The sequence below is a fragment of the Protomyctophum bolini genome (genome assembly GCF_963924005.1).
Source record: "Protomyctophum bolini genome assembly, chromosome: 23".
NCBI classification, from domain to species: domain Eukaryota; kingdom Metazoa; phylum Chordata; class Actinopteri; order Myctophiformes; family Myctophidae; genus Protomyctophum; species Protomyctophum bolini.
In genome coordinates, this window is record NC_137884.1 from 15,858,287 (window position 1) to 15,875,402 (window position 17,116).

Sequence of the window (17,116 nt, forward strand, 5' to 3'; positions counted from 1 at the left end):
ATGTGGCTGGTGGAGGTTCTATTTTCAGCCAGGGGTTTCTGGATGACAGAACAGCTTCCATGGAGCGATCTACGAGACACAACATGCAGGAGGTTCATTATTTTTCTTTCTTTCTTTCTCCCCCTCCCTCTACCCCCCCCCCAACCCCCCTTCTTTTACTTTCTCTAAATTTGTTGGAGTTTCTTTTTGGAGCTACAGACTGCGGCTGGCTGGCTGGCTGGCTGGCCGGGGTTTGGTGGGGTTAGGAGGAGCGGCGGAGCGTTTTGAAGGGATTTTAACGGAGGACCGTACGGCCACTGGGGTCGGACACCATGAGGTCTTCGCTCAGCATGTCCGCTCCCCCCCCCCCCCCACCCCACCCACCCTCCTACCGCTTTGGACGGCCAGACCAGAAGAGAAGGAGCGTTAAAGCATTTTAAGTGGAGAGAGAGAGAATGGGGAGAGGAGATAAGCAGGTGGGAGCCTGGGAGGAGGGGTTGGCATTGATGCTCCTTTCTGTTCCGAGGTGTTTCTGTTACACGTTTTGGGTGAGAAGAAGTTTGTCTTTTCCACCCCCACCCCCCCACCCCCCAAGAAACACATGGGTGTTTTGCAAGGTGCAAGGGGTGGGGGCAAGTTGTAGGAGGGGAGGAGGGGTGGGGGGGTGTCGAATATGAGCTGTGTGTTCTTTGACTCAACCGGGACAGTGGTGACTTGGTGAGAAGTGTTGCCATGCCTGCTTATTATAAGCGGCTTTGAGTTTGTTTTTCTGTAAAGTTGCTTGTAAATATTGATAGTTGCGGGTTGCATTTTTTGGGGGGCTTGTTTCTAGTGTAAGTGTAGTTGCTTATTTGGGCTTGTTTCCTAATGTTTAAACCAGTGGTTCTAAAATATTTTCATGTCAAGGACCCCCAGATTTATATGGAATTATCCAATCTGAAAATATTTTGTGCCAGGGACAGATTTCTCTGAATATAGCTGACCTGCAAGCTTGTAATAGTCGATGTGTATAGGATTAAAGTGCTCATGTGGCCTATAATACTGTGGTCACTTTTTTGGGCTTGTTTTCATAGACCCGGTTGCCTATTTCTCTCACACAATCTGGCAACACTGGTGGTGAGCTCAGGCAGAGTCTGTGTGTGTGTATGTGTAGGTGTGGGGCCGTTAGCAGGGGGGGGGGGGTCTCTGAAATAAATAGGCTGGGACCCCTCAGCTGTTTCCACGCGTCACACTGCTAAATTAGGCACCCCTCACCCTGGCCCTGATGGTGACGTGCTTTGTCCTATGATGATGAGGAGGGGGTCTGGGCAGGACAGGAAACTCATTTGTCCGCCGGACACAGCAGCTGGCCTGGGCACGTCGCCACTGGGCAGAAGCTTTGGTTTGTTTGCACCGGGCAGATAGATGCGTTTCGATTAACGTTGTTCCCATACGCATACCAATACCAGTATTGGGAAAAGCTTCAAATATACTGCCTGTGAACAGTATCGTTGAGTATTTCTGTCTATGCCATTACGATACCATGTCATTTATCACATTACAGTCAGACAATTATTTTGAATGCTTCGGTTGATGTTGCACTACCTGTTTTATACTGTTACTGCACTATTTACATTATGATTTGACTAAGTTGTAGCTGGACTTCTCAAACCTTTTTAATTTCAAGGACCCCCATAACTCTGAGTTACAGATCTGTATGGGTCCATTTGGAAGCCCCCTCAAAGGAACCCAGCGAGTCCCTAGAACCCCACTTTGAGAACCACTGTCCTAAATTGTTTTTAAATTACACACTTGTGTCGGATCGGTACTCGGTATCAATCGATATGCAAGTAATGGGTGTCTAAATTGGTATCGGGAAGGGAAAAAAATGGTACATCTCTAGTTTTGGCTGTTTTACCAGTTGTGGATTGTAGTAAAGAATTGGATGTCCAAAGTGGCTCGCCCGTCCATGGTACTTTGAAAAAGTAGATGACAGTTATTACGAAACATTGCGTGTATCATGTTGATTTCTTACGCCAGCATAACAGTGTCAGACTTGTACCAAAAATAGCAGATCTATATGCTCACAATGTGTCTTGACAGCACAGCAGGGTGTGAGTTTGTAGATCTGCTACTTTCAGTGCAGGACACACAGCACGCAAACATGTACAAATCAGTCATCACTCCGAGTGTGGTAAACAGTGCTTCAGATTGCAGAGAAAGTGATAGCACTACGTAACCGGTATTTCAACACTAACAACAAGCATTTCAATTTCGACCTGGAAAGCCTATACGTTGTTTGTTGTTTTAAGCTTTAAGCAACTACCGTATGTATACCTTTTTAACACCTCTGTGTTTAATTGTTGCTTGCTATATAGTCGTTGTCGGGCACAATGAGCGCACGCGCACACATATTTATGCATACACATATTTATACATACATATATAATTATTATTAATATTTGTAAATGAACGCCATATGCACACAAAAGCATCCAAAGTAGGAGATTCACAAGAACAAAACGTGTTTTGAGCTTGTAGATCAGGATTTAGAAGTCGTTTTTAGTTAATAGATTAACGACTTAATGGTCCTTTTTAAAACAACACTTCCCGGGTGGGTGCACGGCTCAACAACACTTGTATAAGACAAAATAATTGCCAGCACTCCAAAGAAGAACTTCATGAGAAGTCTCGGGCAAACACACACACACACACACACACACACACACACGTACGTAAACACGTGTTTATTTGCCAGAGCCTTTAATCATGACTAAGAACCTGACAGACGTTGGAGTGCTGGCAATTCTTTACCTTTTATAGGCTACATACATAGTGGTTGTTTTGGTTCTCATCATATGGAGACTTTAGCGTTATATCTTCCAGTGATCCTGGGACCTGGATTTATCAGCCATGGCATCTGTCACTGCTCCTGGACAGTGTTGTTGTCCCACCACAGTTGCTTCTGTCTTTGATTCTGACTGATCTCCTCGGTGCAATGTCCACCTGTCTTCGTTTTCTGAGAGAACAAATGGCTTCTCTCTCTCCTAACTTTAGGTGTCTGCTGCTCATGCAGACTAGTAGACACTCTGTGCAGCCTGGCTGTGAGTGCGAGAGCTGTGTTTTACTAACTAGTTTACACCGAAAAGTAGTCGTACGTATATCAGCGTGACTCTCACCAGCGGCTAGGCTACATCATTAATTCACCTGGTTTAACCACCGACGTGATGTCGGAAAAAAAGGAAGTGAGTTGATCAAATGGATTCCATTTTCGGGTACTGCTTTGTCTATTTCTCGCTCAAATGTTTTCAAATACATTTTTGATAGCAATGTTTAGCTGTAAATGACTGTGTGTGTGTGTGTGTGTGTGTGTGTGTGTGTGTGTGTTTTTACATGGCTGTCATGTTGGAAACCGAGCAGGTTCTCCGAGGGTTTGATTAGGGATCGGTCTGTTAAAGAGCGGAGTGGTCATTATCCAGAAATAACAGACCACTGAATTCAGCGATTGACCAATAATAATCAAGCATTCAACCAAGCCATGTAATAAGCAGTGTTAATGTACACATTTCCCTTCATTCATTCATTCATTCAGTCTTTATAACATTTAATTATTTTAGTCATCTGAAATATTTTACTTTTAGTCTAGTCGGTAGTTTTAGTTGACTAAATATAAGATTTTGTGTTGACTAAATCTACAGTTGATTTAGTATTTTTTGTCGCACCATGATAGTGTTGCAATGACTGATTTATAGTTTAGCTGCATGCCGAAAATAGCCGATATACAAGATCTACAAGCTTGTGAGCTTATAGATCAGCTATTTTCAGACAGTGACACTTGCACACAAGTCTTAGTTCTACACGATGTCTTCTCCACTAGTCCCTCTTTAACACAATCTGTGCTAGGAACATCAGGTTACGTTTTAAGCATCATACCCTACCTGTGCCAAGATGTAAAATGATTTTTTTTTAAAATATATATGCACATGGATGCACCCACGGTTATTTATTCTTTCAATTGTCCCTATATCTCTGGCAACTGCACTGCATTTCTGTTTAACAGGTGGGGCAGATTGGGTTAACATTTTCTTCTAGTTTTTATTTGTTGACAAAATTGTCGGTGTATTTTGTCATAGTTTTAGTCATATATTAGCACCCTTTACATGCACTGATGGTATGTAAAGGGTGAATGCGAGGGAGGGAGGGATGGCCCTTTTCTTCCATTATTCTGTCAGGACTTGTTTCATGGTTTAGGGAGTTGCCGGCTTTAGCAAAGTCAGGTGTTTGACGTTCTGGAAAATGTCCAGGTCTTTTCTTGCATTCTTGCTACTGTATATGTTTTTAAATGCTCTGATTTAGTACTCGCCCTCCTCCTAGCTGGGCATCTGTTATCCTAAATTCATAATAAAATTGCTTGTTACTCCGATTCGCACCAGACTTGGCCCAAACACTGGTCTGCCATGACGATAGTCACACTAGAGGCCACACCAGGGGCCGCTTGGGGGCCTCAGGCACACCGTTCCAATCTGCACAAACACTGTTCAGGGGTCTGCCACGAGAATATCGAGCTTGTAACTGAATTTGAATCCTGAAAAGTAACATTGCAGAGAGACAGTGTAGTGCCTCAGTAAACTAGGATCACGGGTAAACCGAGAACCTAGCTTCAGTCTAAAAGTAAACTGTCAAAATTTGAATAATGCAATAGAATACTGCTTAGATTTAGAATGATGAAACCTAAATATAATTCTGCATATTGTGACTAATTGTTTATAGAACTGTGTGGGAGTGTGAGTGACTGAGTGTGTAAGGAATTCCTTTCACGCTGTTTCACAAATCACAGATTGGGACTTGGCCTGACGTCCTAATGCGGTGAATTGAAGACTCCCCGGCTGTCTTGTGTTGTTCAGGTGGTGGTGTTGTTTGTGTGAATGTACCTCACCTGACGTAGCGCTGTTGTGTCTTCAGGTGGTGGAACAGGGTATGTTTGTGAAGCACTGCAAGGTGGAGGTGTACCTGACGGAGCTGAAGCTGTGTGAGGACAGCAACATGGACAACGTGGTCACCCGCCGCTTCAGCAAAGCCGACACGATAGGTGGGTACAAATGAACTACGATGACCTTGACCTTCATGACCATCCTGCCGTGGTAGGCTAGGAAGTCTTTTCAGTGTATCGTGTGCTTATATCGTTGCTGTCGGGCAGAACCCTTGTGTTTCCAGATTTCAACTTTTATGTATATATTTATATATTTTTTGTAAATTAATTCCATACCTAATCATACTACAGTGTTGCACAAAAGTTGCAAAAATACCCGATCTACAAGGTCACAATGCATCAAATTATGATATTATAAGTGCGTCTGTCAGTTTTTATTAATATTTGAAATTTTGAACCAATTAAAAGTATTAACACAAAGGTTGTGACTAAATAACTACAATGGATCAATTGGAAGTTATCTTTTTTACATCTCCTGAAAATGAACAGTTCTGGACATACAAAGGTTTCCACCAGCAACGACAATATTCAAATTAACATTATCTGTAGATGGAAATAAATATCTGAAGCCTATAAATAAATATCAAAGAAAAGGAAAAGGTTGCACACAGATCCCTTTGGGAGTGTTCAGATGTGTGCCAGCTCCTTTGATCCTCGCCTAGAAATAATGATCGGGGACAAAATAAAATAAATCCCCCTTTATGTTAATGACGACTGCCCTGTCCCACATCGCTGGAGTGACGAGCAACTGAAAGGTTGAGTTTCTCCACAAGTCCTCAAACACAACAAGATGGAAGACAGTCAGTGATGTTATTGTTCTACTATATTGAAATGGACTAGAGCGGGGGTTTTCAATCTTTTTCATATCAAGGCCCATTGTTTTTCTTTCTCGCATTTGAGCCACGGACCACCATTTGATGAGATTCATCGTTGGATAAGATTTGGTCCACATTTCCATGCTGTATTGATGTTGGTACAATTAGGAGAGATATCAGGCGTTGATCAAAATAACAATTATTTTACATTCTCTATTTGTGTAGACTTCTTGTAAATTAAATAATGCAGATGTTTAACAATAATTTAACTCTTGAGCGTGAAATGAAACCAAATGGACCCATACGGTTCAATTTGGTTTTATTTTACACTCTCAAAGAGATCTATACGGGTCCATTTGGTTACCAACTCTCCATTTGGCTGGGGACCACCTGGAATCCCTTCATGGACCCCCCCCTATTTGAACTGGCGACCCCCCACCCTGACAAGCACTTGAAATTGTAGACATTACATTTAGTTTGACTGGGTTCCACAGATAAATATTGTCAAAATATACAAGCTCACAATGCCTCAGAACGACTGTTCAGTGGTCTGCCATCAGAATAGGTCTAAGGGCCGATTCATACTCCTATTTTAGAGCCGAATAAAAGTCTGTTCGGCTCTGTAGAGCCTACAATGTGACGTCATTTGAGGTTCGGGGGGGCAGGTACCGTGCTAAAGTCGGCTCTTCGGTGCTACTGAAAATTTCTGACGAGCCGAAATCATGTCGGCACTACAGCGCCGAAACAGCGGTAAAATAGGAGTATGAATTGACCCTTACAGGGGACACGTGAGGCCCCCACGGGCCACGTCAGGGGGCCCCCATCTAATCTGCACCAAACTTACCACAAACACTGTTCAGGGTCTCCCAAATGAAATTAACTAAAATGAGGGTTCTCAAAATGTTTTCATGCCAAGGAGCCCCAAAGTAATATGTATGGGCTGCGGAAAAGAGATATTTGAAAATAGCAGATCAACTACAAGCTCCTAATGTGTGACTGTCACATAGTGATATTGATACCATATTATGTTATTATTATACTTTACACTACATAGTTTCAGAGGACAGAGACACTAATAACATATAATAATATAAATACTGCATAAATATAAATTCCATTAACCTCTAAAAATCAATGATAATAGAAACGGTCACTTGTAAAATTCCATAATTTAGATGTAGACCTGTTGGATGCAGAAATAACTGCCTTAATCAGTAACGTTAACTAGTGTCAGCTGGACACAGATTCCCCTGTAAAGTCAAAGTGACTTTGAGTCAGTGTAGTTTTTCCTCTAAAGCTCTTGCATGTGACAGAAGAAATGGATGATAATAATGATTATGCCGGTAAGTACTGTAAACTCACATTTCATATCGTTGCTGTTGGGCAGAAACGTCTTATCTCCATATTCTATCTTTTTGTGTATTTATTTATTTTTGGTAATTTTTTTTACCAAACTTTTCTACTTGATCATACTACAGCGTCACACAAAATATATATCAAAAGTAGCTGATCTAAAAGCTTGAATTTGAATCCTGAAAAGTATGTTTTTAGTACGTCTACCCGACAGAGATGAAAAAAGGTAACATAGGTATATACCGAAAATAAATAAAAGATAACAATAAATAATTTACTGTGATTGTGTTTATATAATTGTAGCCAAGTTCATGGCCTTAGCCCTATTCAAATATGTTAATACATTTAGTACAAGTCATTCTAAAACAGTTGACTAATGTATGCCTTTAATAAAAAGTTGTCTGTTATAAATGGATCTCGAAATAAATAGTAAAGGATAATTGTTAAAAGGATGCATGCAACTCATCTGGGATAAAGGGTTAAAAACCCCAATAATGACATACAGGTGTGTGCCAGGGTTAATGGGTAAAGACAGTTAACCAGGTAATGGAGTTTTTTGGTGTATGATCAAGTGATGCGTTCTGATTGGGGATTTCTCAATTGGGTGGAGGTGAGAGAGAATATTGAAGGAGAGGATGTTGAATACTGAACAGTATCACCAGAGTGTATACCTTGCTTCTCATCCAAACATTAAAGCATAAGGCGAGTATCCACTATCCTGTGGCCTCATTCCTGATGCACCAATTGGCTTATGTGCTGACTCCATTTTGTTTCCATTTATGACGGTACCGGCCCGGGTTGCTACATAATTATGATAATTAATAACTTGTTAATTTGTATAGCACACGTGAGTTACAAAGTCCTGCACACTGTGCACAGCAATACAATAAAAACATGTAGATAGCAGAGATAGGGAATAGCATAGTTAACGCGAGTTCTAACAAACGATAAAAGCGAGAGAGAGTTTGAGAACCCGTGCCCTAAATGACCCCCCCCTCCCCCGCTGACCCTTGGTTTCCAGACATGATCGAGAAGGAGATGAGGAAGCTGTTCAGTATTCCAGACGACAATGAGACACGGCTGTGGAACCGCTACATGAGCAACACCTTTGAGCCGCTCAACAAACCCGACAGCACCATCCAGGACGCAGGTCTCTACCAGGGACAGGTAGGAAGTAGGGGCAGTCATATTTGATTTGACTCGGTTGCAAATAGCCCATCTGCATTGTGAGCTTGTAGATTGTGTGTTTTCACAATGTTTGCCTCTTTCTTTCGTAATATTTGACAATTTGATATTAAAAACGTCTTAAAAGTTTAAAAACCTCCCTACACCAAGAGTAGGGAGGTGCTGACCACGGGAGATACAGTATATTTTAAAAAGGAAAGGAGAGGTCGCACAAACTCGTAGTCCCGATCGAGTAAATTAAACAACTATAAATTGTAACTATAAAATATAAATGTACCCTGTATAGTATTCTTTACAAGAAATTCTCTAAGGAAAGAATAGCAGCACTCACGGACATGTCATTTGGTTTAAAGGGGGAGTGTCAAAGCCCGAGATTAACATTGCTGATAAGGTACATCACGTGGTCTGAATGAAAACAGTTTCAAACGACACGTGACTATATCTCAGGCTCTGACGTGACCTAGCATCTAGCCGAGCTGAGTGGCTAGCGCAGTAAAGGCTAGTGGTTTTGAGGTAACCTTTTGCGTCATACTAGGTGAAAATATCATTAAAAAATTATTTTATTGCTTTTATTTATTCCTTACAATGACATTGAGTTGACGTGGAAGTTTTAGCGTAAACTGTTGCATAATCGCAATTTCGCACTCGGACTTCCAGAGAGCTGGGATGCAGCCCCGCTCACGACCGTTTGTCCCCTCTCACCGCCGGGGCACAGAGAGCTGGGATGCAGCCCCTCTCACCGCCGGGGCACAGAGCCTATTCTGTTCATGCAGGCTGCGCAGTGCCTCTCTGCCCCGCATTGAACTGGGCATGTGTGTACATACACACACACACACACAACATTGTTTCTTCATGTGAAATGTTTGTTTATGCATAATGAATTCATGAGTGAAAAACATTGTATGGGTCAGACCCGAATAGTTCTGATGATCCTCATGGGGGCTATCCGCAGCCCCGCCTCCCCCCCCCCCAGCGGTGAAAAAAAAGAAGTTGATGTTTTCTCGCGTTTACGTGAAGCTAGCGGAAAGGCATTTACGTGGATTTCATGTGTCCCGACCTAGACCTAGAATGCCTGTGATCATTTAATTGTACTTCGTACTAGTCTATATATATGATATATAAATGCCGAGTGCACTTGCATGCCTATGCATGCATTCTAGAGGCAAGTCCCATAAGGAAACTGCCCCTGCAAGCGACACCTTTTTATTTATTTATTAGGATATTTCTATAGCATGCGCGATTGCGCTGCTCACTTGACAGCCTTCTCTAGGCTACTCGCAGTGCAACGCGTTGTGAGCTTGTAGATCGGCTCCCGTGGACTCGCGGTGCATGTTAAAAAACAAACTCACAATTATAATAAGAACATTATAGGCCTACACTTATCTGCATTCTGCACTGTACGAATCCAACGTTGTTTAGTGTTGTTTAGTGAGTCAGTTCTCTGACTGTCGGTGTGTGTGTGTGTGTGTGTGTGTGTGTGTGAGAGAGAGAGAGAGAGAGAGAGAGAGGGGGGGGGGGTCTCGCCCCCCCCATATCGGTGTGTGTGAGAGAGAGATAGAGAGTGTGTGTGTGTGTGTGTGTGTGTGTGTGTGTGTGTGTGGAGGGGTATAATATTTGATATACATAAAATGATCACCCATACAAGTTGATCATTATAGCCTAAATAACGCTATGTCAAGTTTCATCATACTTCTGGTGGCTATTTGGAGAGCTCCAAGTTGTGCACGGAGAGAGAGAGAGAGAGAGAGAGAGAGAGAGAGAGAGACCGCCCCCCCATATCGGTGTGTGTGTGTGAGAGAGAGAGAGAGAGAGAGAGAGAGAGAGAGAGAGTGTGTGTGTGTGTGTGTGTGTGAGAGAGAGAGAGAGAGAGAGAGAGAGAGGGGCGGACACAGGTTAGGCCGGCCGCTAGAGTAGTCACAGGCAGTGTACTGGTAACGTTACGTGAAGCTCCAGGGCTCCGTGAGCCCTGTTCAGCATTTAGCCGGCTGAGGGCGTGTCAGCGGGGGGAGACAGATAGACAAGATAGGTACGATGGAGCCCGTCGCGCGGAATTGCGATTATGCAACAGTTTTCCCTAAAACTTGGACGTCAACTCGGTGTCATTCTGGCGAGTTTTTTGTAGCAAAAAAGTAATTTTTCCACCAAACTTTTACCCAGCTATGAGGCTGAAGGTGGCCTCAAAACCACTAGCATGAGTTGATAGCCACCAGGAACGCTAACTCGCAGAGCCCAGAGCCGCTCTGACATTTAGACCAGATACAAGATCAATTTCATTGGTCAAATTGAGCTGGCCCGACTTTACGTCACAATCTAGATGCTAGCGCTAATAGCCTTAATAGCTTCCCGAGGGGCGTGACATCCCCGCTTTAAGGCACTTATTATTCTTTTATAATTCGGCACGGTATGCTGCAGAGCAGACAGCACAAGTATGTGTTTCTGCGTATAGCCTATGTCAGAGTTGTACTATCAATCCCTGTATATCATACTGGTTGTAGATGTAGTTCCAAATGCCCATATCCTGTGCGTAACCTACAATGAAGTGCATTGGTTCTCAAAGTTGTGTCCAGGAGCCCTTTTGGGGGTTCCAGGGGGTTAGCATCACAAATTTCACAATCATTTTAACCACATTCCATTCACTTCATGACGCACTGAAAGCTTGCATGTTTTGCCATTTAAAAAAAAATAACATAATGGAAAAGTCTCAAATGTTTGGACAAATCTTCTCTTCTGTGGGTCCGTGGCACAAAACATGAAAACGTTTGAGAACTACTACTGCCTTACTGAGAGTGATTTTCCCGCCACGGCTCCCGACATGTGAAGCACATTCACCTGGGATTGGGAGTTTTTAGTAGTAGTAAACTTTATTTCAGTACAGTTAAAAGACAACATATACATACAAATATGTATGCATACACATAATAGGACCACTAGCTTAGTGGCACCGAAAAGGTATAGGCTGAAGCCCAAGCTTTTATTGCCTACCTCTTTAGATGTTTAAAAGGTATAGGCTGAAGCCCAAGCTTTTATTGCCTACCTCTTTAGATGTTTAAAAGGTATAGGCTGAAGCCCAAGCTTTTATTGCCTACCTCTTTAGATGTTTCTCATTTAAACAAAACTTAGTGACACATTGTCAAGCATTTGTTTTACGAGAAAACAAACAAAATAACTAACTTTGACTCAATGAATGCAAACAATATGAAGTAATTCAAAAGTATCTGAACAAAAGATTGACAGAGCATAGAAGCAAAGGAAAATCACAAAATAAAGTAATTCTAAACATCATGCTATGTGGTTTTCCGACCACAGAACAGGTATACGTGGTGTCGTGGATAACATGCAATGCCCCACACACCATACTCTGAGGATATTTGGCCACAGAATAAGGTTCTGGTGGTAGACTACGCTAATTTCTAGACATAAACTATTTTGACCTACACAGGTCTCTGTTTACGTCCAGACGAATCTAGATGACCGGCTGACACAATGGGCCGGCATGCCACAGGCTGCTAGGTAACATTCCAGGCCAGCTGTTCAGTTCCAGAGGATTGTCGGGTTCTTTTCACCAGGCCTCAGACAAAGCCCTACTAAGTGGCCCCAGCCATCCATCCATCCATCCATCCAGCTCCCTGTCTTACCCTGTCACACACGGCTACCGCGTGGAGAGGAAACCATGCTGTCGAGTGTTTCAGTCCGGTAGTGCAGACAGGGGTCTTCAATGTTTTTCAGGTCAAGGACCTCCTTAGCCAAGAGATATATGAAGTAGGGACCTCCCATTACATGTTGTGTACAATTATATTGCAGATTAAACCTTTTCATAGATTTCATAGATGGCCTCATAGACTTGTTTGACAGCACTGTCATCAGTGTCTTGTAATGTCATGTCTTCAGTGCATTTTCAGGCATTTAACCACTTAAACCACTTAAATCCGTTTGGCGAAAATAGCTGATCTACAAGGTCACAACCGTGTCACGGTATGATGCGTTGTGTGCTTGTAGTTCGGCTATTTTTCGTGAATGTTCCGCCCCGAATGACTGGTTAATGCAACTCTTGAGGACCCCCGTCCCCCTATAGGCCCTGGACCCCCTGTTGAAGACCCATGCCGTACTGTTTGAGATATCACTGATGTGTCATTGAGAATGATAGAGGAGGGTGTCTTTTCTGTGTCTTGAGATTTATGGGCTCGTCACAAGTAGTGCAATTCCTGCAAATATCTGAGTTAATGGCAATTATTTTGCATAACCGCTAGAATCGTTTATTTCATCTGTATTAAAACCGCTGGATGAAACGGACAAACGTCTTATTTCCATTATTACTCTCACATCGTGGTCTATGCACTTTTAATGACAACATCTGGTTGCACCAGAACATGATAATTCATGTGAATCTTCTCTGCTGCAGGTTCTGGTCATAGAGCAGAAGAACATGGATGGTTCGTGGCCAAGAGGTTCCACCGCACCTAAGTGAGTCAAACGTCTGTCTGTCTGTCTGTCTGTCTTTTTTTATTTTTATACTTCAGTTGGTTTTGCACGACTGGTTTATACTCTTACGGTACTATTTACATTATTTTTACTAATTTGTGGCACTTAAACATTTTTTGGAATTTATTTCTAGATCAGTGGTTCTCAATCATTTTAATTTCTAGGACCCCTTTAATTCATGAGAGAGTACAAATTCGTGTCCATTTGGTTCCTGTAGACTCTCAGAGTTACAGACCTGTAAGGGTCCATTTGGAACCTCCTCAAGGAACCCAGATGGTCCGTGGACCCCCCGTTGAGAACCACTGTCCTAGATTTGTTTAAATTACACACTGGTATCGGATCGGTGCTCTTTATCGACCGATATCGGAATCAGCATCGGGAAGGAAAAACTCTCTAAAACATCCCTGTGTCTGTCTCTGTGTGTCAATGTGTTGGGAAGGTCAACATGCACAACATATTGTTGCTGTCGGGCAGAAATGATCATACTACAGCGTCACATAAAGGCATCAAGCGTAGCACATTTTCTTGACACCATTGAACTCCGGTGATGTCTCTTCCCTGCCAGCCGGATTAACGGCGCCTTTTAATTTAGAAAACCCTGAAATTCACCCAAATTAACAGGAAGTACAAATCGGCCATTACTAATCAGCCTGTCATAACTTGAAACGTCATCAGAAGTGTTAATATTGTAACCTGTGATTTATGTCTTGAAGTGAAAGTATATATTGGTGTCCGTCGCAAAACACACCGTTAGTCTACATCCGGTTCACTGAAAAAATGCTGGCGATTAACGGGTGAATTAATGAATTAATGCAGGCAGGGAATATTTTATTTTAACCCATTTTGACCTGAGATCAGATTAAAAGAATGTCTTCTACATTGACAGTTTTCTGAAAAAGCTATGTTTCTATGTCGGTCGTTCTTCGATTTTTCAAAAATAGCAGACCTACAAGCTCGTATGAGCTTGTAGATCTGCTATTTTTCAATAGCTAAAGCATAACACCAAAATGGATTCCCGCCCAGAATGGGTTAAGGTACGCCACAGAAATATAGAGGGCGCTTCATTTGATCTACCTCTCTGCTTCTTTAACTTCATCTCCAAGCCGCTCCTCTCTGTGTCTCTGTATATCAATCCATCTGTGGGTTTGCTTGGGCTTCTGTTGCTGAAACTCAACTCATCACTTTCATTGTTTTTTTTTAATTGACACGTTTAATCTTCAAGAACGTTTCTCTCTCTCTCTCTCTCTCTCTCTCTCTCTCTCTCTCTCTCTCTCTCTCTCTCTCTCTCAAAGCCTGACTTATACTTAGTTGTGCACTGTTGTCTTGTGCCAAAAAATGCAGATCTACAAGCTCACAACTATATGCAGTGCAATACATTTGTGCATAACGTAAGTTTATAGATCACCTATCCATGCACAACCAAATCCTAATTTGGACCACACTTGTGCTGGTGTTGTGTGTGTCTGCATCGGATATAGCCAATCTACAAGCTCACGATGGGTTGTGAGCTTGTAGCTCTCCTTTTTTGGGTGCCACCAAGCCCTTAAAGGACCACTTCACCACTTTTCAACCTATCTTCATATAATAGGTCCTCACTAATAATCATGAAAAAACTGCACAATTTTTTCTACTCTGCCTGTCTCATAGGACGGCTGTGGGCAGTTCAGAAACCGTCTTCCAGTGACATCATCAATGGGGAATACAAGCTAATAGAAACTGCAGGCTTTCTAGTCCTGAAAAGTTGCAATGCGAAAATGGAAGCCATCGTTCTCACGATAATGAAAATCTAAACATTTTTGTAAATAAATATTGTTTAAAAAAATAATCCTCCTAATGATGATGTCACTGGAAGAAGACAGTTTCTAAACTGCCCACAGCCCTCCTATGAGACACAGACTGAGTAGAAAAAAATCGTGCCATTTTATCATGATTATCAGTGAGGACCTATTATATGAAGATACGTAGGTTGAAAAGTGGTGAAGTGGTCCTTTAAGCATAACTCAGGCATCACACACTCTCTCTCTAACCCAGTGGTTCCCAAATCTGGCCCATTTGTATCGGTCTCGAGTACATTTCTATTCTCTAATTTCCTTTTCTTTTATTTAAATAGAAAATTAAAATCTAAAGAAATTCATAATATCAAAGAACTCCCATGAATTCAAAACGAAGCAAAAAACCTTAAGAAGTAGTGAAAATAGCAGATCTACAAGCTCACAATGCATCACATCCACGACGTGTTGTGTGTTCTTGTAGATCTTTTGGGGTCTGGAGCCAAAAGGTTTTGGGAACCCCTGCTCATCTTAACTCATGACCTGTGTGTATATATATCAGGTATATACTTTTTTTTTCTTCTTTTTATTTTACTCTTGTTGTTTTGAACTTCAGGGCATCTGGTGCTTCCAATCTCTGTGCTTTGCCAAAGATCTCACCTTCCTCCTCCTCATCCCTCACAAACAATCATAACGGCAGCAGCTTCAACGGCAGGAAGTAAGACCATAGTGTTGGGCGGTGTCCTTCTGAACACTAGACTGAAATGGGTGGGTGGGTGGTGGTGGGGGAGGAGTCACTCCCATACCGACACCAGTATGGTAAAAAGCTGCCGATACTGCCTAAACTGCTAGTGTCTATGTCATTCTGATACCATGTAATTTATCACATACATCCTGTGTGTGTGTGTGGGGGGGGGAGGGGGGGGGGCTGTTTTCTACTGACAGTATAAAAGTCCATTTGGTTCCAATTGTACACTCTAAAAGTGGTTGCACACCGGCCGCGTTTTTTGGAAAACTGATGGAGGAAGCGCAGCTTAAAAATCCGAATTTGCGCCCGTTGTGTGGAGACCTTCACAGTGTGTTTTAACAGCGGGAGAACAACAGAGAGCAATCATGAATTTCATTGGCTATCGTCGGATGATGTCGCCCGAAAAGATGAATTATTCTTATATTTTCGGGCGACGTTCCTCCGCCTATCGCCTGCTATCGCCAGTAGTCGCCGGGTCCCATAGACAAATACTGCACTTCCGGAACAATTGTTTGCCTGTCGCCCGCTGTTAAAACGCACTGTCAGACTTACAGACCTGTAAGGGTCCATTTGAAACCCCCTCAACCTCAAGGAACCCAGATGGTCCCTGGACCCCACTCTGAGAACCATTGTCCTAGATTTGGGGGGGGGACAGCCAGAGATTAGGGTTGGGGCCCGGATCAGGAGGAACCGGGCAAACCCTATCCAACATTTAATTAAGGAACCAGGAATCACTTCCATCACATTTGGAACCGTTTCCGTAATCCGTTTTTATCACACTGTTAGAGCTGGTATGTGGACTTCACGTCTGCTATACAATTTACAATGGTTAATTCCACGGACCACCCCAACTTTGAGAGTGTACCAAATAGAACCAAATAGACTGTACATAGACTGTATATGGTCCATTTGGTTCCATTTGTACACTCTCAGATTTACAGACCTGTAAGGGTCCACGATCGGACGATTTTCTTTCTTACATTTTTCAACATGGAAATGCCATGGAAATTGCCTCAAATAATTGCAATTAGGCTAATATGTAATAATGATGTCTATAACACTGAAAGTGAAAGCTGCTTGGCAGAGAGAACTTTGTTAATCCTTTATCTCTAAAGTCGTACCTTGTCATTGTTTGTTAATGCATCATTAAAGTAGGGCTGCAACAACTGTTAATCAAACAAATTTACTTAATTAGGTAAACATGGGGCGGTCTTTAAATGTAAAAAAATCTGTCGAGGATGGAAGATCTAGTTATTTAAACCTCTACACCAATTATCCTCGCCGAAAATAGCTGATCTTAGATCAATACAGCTTAAGGTGGTCTCCTGACGCTGCAGTTTCCACGGCAAACCAGGAGGGGCTGATTGCGAACGCACTGAGCACTTAATATGAGACCTAGCAGATCATGTCTGTCTGTCTGTCCGTGTGTCCGTGTGTCCGTGTGTCCCCCCTTTGTGCCCATATATGGAGCTAAGTGATTTGTTTGTGATTGATGCAACACACTCCATATTTGGACGTATAGCTGCTTTGGGGACTCCTTATATGGTTATGGCCAAGTTAAAAACTTAACTTAAAAATAACTTGACTTAAAAAAATAATAACTTAAAAATAAATCTTAAAAAAACCCAAATATGTACGAGCTGCGTTTGCTTCCCGCGTTTGCGCGTCTTACTGGTCTAACATTGCGCAGACCTAAACAACTCCATTGCGTATCTAACATGGACCAAAACAACTCCATCGCGTATCCCCCGCAGGCTAGAGTGAAGCCACACCATGGTGTGGTGGGGGCTGCACTTCCTGGTTGCCCAGGATCTCTTCT

The 17,116-nt window shown here is 42.5% G+C and overlaps 1 protein-coding gene across 7 annotated transcripts in view; it reads left to right on the forward strand.

The window, feature by feature from the left end:
* usp15 (ubiquitin specific peptidase 15) overlaps positions 1-17,116 on the forward strand; it is a 55,519-nt gene that overhangs the window by 5,367 nt on the left and 33,036 nt on the right. For 2 of the 7 annotated variants that reach the window (XM_080757212.1, XM_080757213.1), the window contains exons 4-7: positions 4,921-5,047; positions 8,138-8,283; positions 12,701-12,762; positions 15,166-15,267. In XM_080757212.1, the coding sequence (XP_080613338.1) occupies positions 4,921-5,047; positions 8,138-8,283; positions 12,701-12,762; positions 15,166-15,267 (437 nt within the window). Of the gene's footprint in view, positions 1-50; positions 93-354; positions 528-4,920; positions 5,048-8,137; positions 8,284-12,700; positions 12,763-15,165; positions 15,268-17,116 lie in introns of those variants that run through there. The other 5 variants (XM_080757214.1, XM_080757218.1, XM_080757216.1 and 2 more) reach the window with 4 other exon arrangements.